The sequence below is a fragment of the Manis javanica genome, unplaced genomic scaffold, assembly GCF_040802235.1.
Source record: "Manis javanica isolate MJ-LG unplaced genomic scaffold, MJ_LKY HiC_scaffold_25, whole genome shotgun sequence".
NCBI lineage: Eukaryota > Metazoa > Chordata > Mammalia > Pholidota > Manidae > Manis > Manis javanica.
In genome coordinates this window covers 1,447,838-1,452,878 of record NW_027332171.1, presented here as the reverse complement: position 1 = coordinate 1,452,878, position 5,041 = coordinate 1,447,838, and the positions used below count along the sequence as shown (strand labels likewise).

The window sequence follows — 5,041 nt, the reverse complement described above, 5'->3', positions numbered from 1 at the left end:
AAATAAGTATGCCTACAGTCACCACTCATTTTCAACTTGAAGACCTAGATAGAAAAGTCAGGCAAAATAAATAAAGGTCCTACCTAGAACAATCAGGAAAAATAAAGGAATGAAAGACATCTCAATCACAAAAGAAGAAGGAAATGTCACTATTGAACATGATATATATTTAAGTATAAAAAATATCCTAGAGCCTCAACCAAAAATCTGTTGGAGTTAATCAACAAATTCAGTAAGTTGTAGGATATAAAATCACCATATGAAAATCAGTTGCATTTCTATACACTAACAATAAAACATCTGGAAAAGAAATAACAAATATTACCCCATTTATAATAACAGTACAAACAATAAAACACTCAGTAATAAACTTAACCAAAGACATGAAAGCTCTCTACTATGAAAAACACAATACATTCCTGAAAGAAATTAAACACACGAATGGAATGATATCCCATATACCTGGAAAAAATTTAATAGTCTTCAAATGTCCAAATCAACCACACCCATCTGTATATTCAACACAATCCCTCTCAAAATTCTAATGGTGTTTTTCACAGGAATAGAAAACACAATACTAAAATTTGCATGAAGCCACAAGACACTCAATAGCCAAAGCAGTTCTGAAAAAGAAGAACAGAGCTGGAAGCATCACATTCCTGACTTCAAATTATGCCACAGGCGATGCTAACCAAAATAATATGGGCCTACCTTAAAAGAGATAAGCCAATGGAACTAAGACCACAAATAAACCCTTCCATGTATACTCAAGTAATATTTGAATAGAAAGGGAAAAATGCTCAGTGAGCAAGGTTATTCTCTATAAGAAGTGGTGTTGTAAAAATGGAATAACCATATGCATAAAAATGAAATTGGACTTCTATCTTCCACCACTCACAAACATCAACCATAAAAAATAAAAGTTCGACCTGAAACCATAAGATTCCTAGAATAAAAGATAGGGAATGAGTTCCTTGTCATTGGTCTTAGCAATGATTTTTATGACATGGCACCAAAAGCACAAGGAGAAAAGGAAAATCAACAAATTGCACTACATCGAATTAAAAGAACCTCTCCACAAGAAAAGGAGTGATCAAGTATGAATGAAAAGGCAGCACAGAGAATGATACAAAATATCTGCAAACCATGTCTCAGAAAATATCAGCAAACTATATACCAGATAAGGGTTGATACCCGATGAATACAAAAAAATCATACAACTCAGTAACAAAACAACAGACAAGCTAACAAGAAATGGGCAGAAGAACTGAAGAGAAATTTTTCCTATAAGACTAGCAAATGGCCAACAGGTATATGAAAACATGCTGAACAACAAAACAACCAGGGAAATGAAAAAGGAAAACCAAAATGAAACTCACCTCACATCTTTAGAAAGGCCATCGTCAAGAAGACAAGAGATATCATGCGTTGGTGAGGACATGTAGAAAATGAGCCCTTATATACTCCTTTTGGGAATACAAATTCTTTTAGCCACTATTAAAAACATTATGGAGGTTACTCAAAGGGCAACAATGGGAATGCCATATGACCCAGGACTTCTGCTTCAGCCTATATATAGAGTAGAAATAAAAACAGGATATTAAAAGATATCCACACCCACATGTTTATTGCAGCATTATTCACAACAGCCAAGGTAAAGAAAAAACCAAAGTTCCTGTCAATGAATGACTGGATGAAGAAGACATAGAATACCCAAACAGTGGAATATTATTGAGCTATGGGAGTAAGTAAATCCTATAGGTTGTGACAACATGGATGGGATTTCGGATCATAATGCCAAGTGAGATAAGTCAGAGAATAATGTCACTAATGAACAATATCATTAATACGTGGAACCTTAAAAGTCAAATTCATAAAAAATGAGAATAAAGTGGTGGTTACAATCAGTTTGAGAACAAGAGAATTGAGGGGATGTTATTAAGTATACCCACTTGCTCTCAAAGAAAAATAAATCTGGAGATCTAATGCACTGCATAGTAATTATTTTCAATATGCTACTATAAAGCTCACAGAGGTCTGCCTCCTAAGAAAGACCTCAAGAATCCTTACAAATAGACTTGTCACACATTTGTATATATTTTTAAGAAGCAGTGCTTCAGAGACCATACATATGCCTGCATGGGGCCACACAATTCACACTGCATTCTTTCCATGGCAGGGGACAGTCCTCACATACTTTTCCAGAGGTGCAATAATTCCTTTTCTCTCAATTCTGCCCATGTGGAAGCTCATGAAAGATTTGGTAAACCTTCAAATACCTCTTCACGTATACTCCTTAATTAAATAAAATAACATATCACTCATCAAAACAGAGATGCAAAACAACATTAAGACCAAATGAATTGCCAAGGATAATGTGTAATTGCAATGACATCTGTTTTGTATCAGCTTATTCAAGTCCGGTATCAATCAGGCACATCAATAGTCGGTGCTATTACATATGTTATTCTTTTAACCCGACCACAAAGACCAGAAGCTTTATATAACCCGGCCGGAGGTGAGAACCCTGCCTATCCTACTGTCTATTTTCTTCCTTGGTATTTAAGGGCTTCAGGAACATATCAGAATTAAAGTAACTCTAACCATCCTACTCCATCTATTATATCATTTCCTTTAACCATAAATCATTAAAACATAAAATGAAGAGCATGGACAATAGGAGATGTATGCCAGTTTACCCTGTTTATTCTTCATTTTGGCAATATTGAATATTCAGTAGCTCTGTTATAACAATGAACTCTCACACAAGGCCCCTCTTACCAAATATGAACAGATGCTGAAATATAAGAAAACACTTGATAAGGTGAATGATTGGCTATGTAAAGCAAGGTGAATTTTCTGGATGTAATGCAGGAAATAGAGGTTAGAATGCCAACTCTCAGAAATTACTATTGGCTGTGATATGGACTTCCAAATATATCTCAAACAAAACCCCCACTGGACACTAAATGCCAGAAACGAAATCACTAGACTCATAAGTAAATGGCACTGGAGGGGCCACATCCTTCAGTCTATCCAAATTTATGATTGTTCTGGGACCCCATACGGCTGAAACATCTGCCTTGCATAGACTAGAGCTGGTAGACATGAGGATGTGACCAAAAATCTATTAGATGGTTAGCACTGAAAGAGGCCTTACACAAACATTAGCTGTCTCAGGCTGCTGTTTCCAGGAGGCATAATCAGACCAATTTGATAGCTTTCTTTCTTTCCAAATGCCCAAACCCTACCTCTGTTTACTCCAAATCTGGTCAGACACAGAAAAAAACATCAATCACCATCATGTCATTGCATTAGAATATTTAGCAGATATGGTTTTCACACTCCTGGAGCCTGTGCTAGGTATCACTAAGGGTTCAGTCTCAGAATCAAGGAAAGCCCAAATGTTTCTAAACCTTGATGTTTACAAATAGATGTGGACAGATTAAAAAATAAACACTCCTCATATAGAATGAATGTAATAGAGATGCAAGACTTAAAAATATTCTGTTTGTGTGGATTTGTATCACGTATTGGTCCATTTTGGTGTGTAATTTATGGCAAATTAAACCTTCTTTGTCCAAACGTAGTGTGAAATTTGTAACCGTAAATTCATATTCTCAGTATTATGACTTAAGATGATCCTGAAGGGATAATATGTTTTAAAAAATCTCAGAAACAGTGAAGTCAGTAATAACCTCCTTTCCTCTGCAACCTCTTCAAGGCATCTTTGATTTCCTTGTTCCTCAGACTGTAAATCAAGGGATTCAACATGGGAGTGACCACTGTGTAGAAGACCGATGCAAATCTGTCGAACTTGGAAGACCCGCCAGAGCTGGAACGCAAATAGACAAAGCTACTTGAGATATAGAAGAAGGAAACTGCTGTCAGGTGAGAAGCACAGGTGTTGAAAGCCTTGGACCTGCCTTTAGCTGTAGTGATCTTCATAATGGAGATGACAATATAGACGTAGGATATCAGGATAACAAGGACACTTATTAATGCAAAGATCATTGTTACTATAGCAAGAATGAGTTTGGCAGAGAAAGTGTCAGTGCAGGACAGGACTAACAGTTGGGGCATGTCACAGAAGAAGTGGTGGATGACATTAGGCCCACAGAAGTGGAGTTGAAGAATGGCACACAGTTGGGATACAGAACCAGAGATTCCAGCCATATAGGATCCCAGCAACATCCCAACACAGACGGTGGGTGACATGACTGATGAGTAGAGAAGTGGATTACAAATGGCAGCATAGCGGTCATAAGCCATGGCTGTCATGACACAAGACTCACTCAGTCCCGTGGTTGCAGAGAAGAAGTACTGTACAGCACAGCCCACAACGGTGATAGTATGTTGTTCCAGGAAGAAGTCAGAGAGCATCTTGGGGGCTGTGGAGGTCACATAGCAGATGTCTAGGAAGGACAGGTTGCTGAGGAAGAAGTACATGGGTGTGTGGAGGTGGGAATCCATCCTTATTAAGATGATGAGGCTCAGGTTCCAAGTCAGAGTTGTAACGTAGATCACCAGGAACACGACAAAGAGCACTGCTTTGATTCTGGGAAAATCTGAAAACCCCAAGAGGATGAAGTAGGTGATCTCTGTAATATTTCCTTTCCTAATCATAGCCTTGCTGCTCCTAAGATCAGAAAAGAGACAAGAGAAAGAACTGTTGATTCAAGTGAAATGTGATAGCACTACAATTCTACTATGTGCCAGCTTTTTCCTCCACTGAGCACCAGAGAAAGGGAAATGCTCACTGCTCTGGTGGAAACACAGCAGATTTTCACCTCACATTATCAAGGAAAACCTGTTCAGTGCTTCAGGTTTTCAATTAAAGCATGAGTTCCCATGAGAATTGAAACAGGTATATAAAAATTTGATGAACAATTTTTAAGACAAATGAAATTCTGTTTTTATTATACATAGAGATTGTTGAAGAAAATATCGTTTTTTAAAAACCTCCATTTATGCATTATATAACTTGCTTTCTGATAAGAAAACTATATGTGGCATCAATCCAGATTTAATTTAAAATAGC

The 5,041-nt window shown here is 37.2% G+C and overlaps 1 protein-coding gene across 1 annotated transcript; it reads right to left on the bottom strand.

Annotated features, from left to right (window-relative positions):
* Nucleotides 1–3,687: 3,687 nt before the first annotated feature.
* On the bottom strand, nucleotides 3,688–4,626 carry LOC140847631 (olfactory receptor 5AN1-like). Its single transcript, XM_073228348.1, has one exon. It carries the CDS (start codon nucleotides 4,624–4,626, stop codon nucleotides 3,688–3,690), a length of 939 nt encoding a protein of 312 aa, XP_073084449.1.
* Between the last annotated feature and the right edge of the window lie 415 nt (nucleotides 4,627–5,041).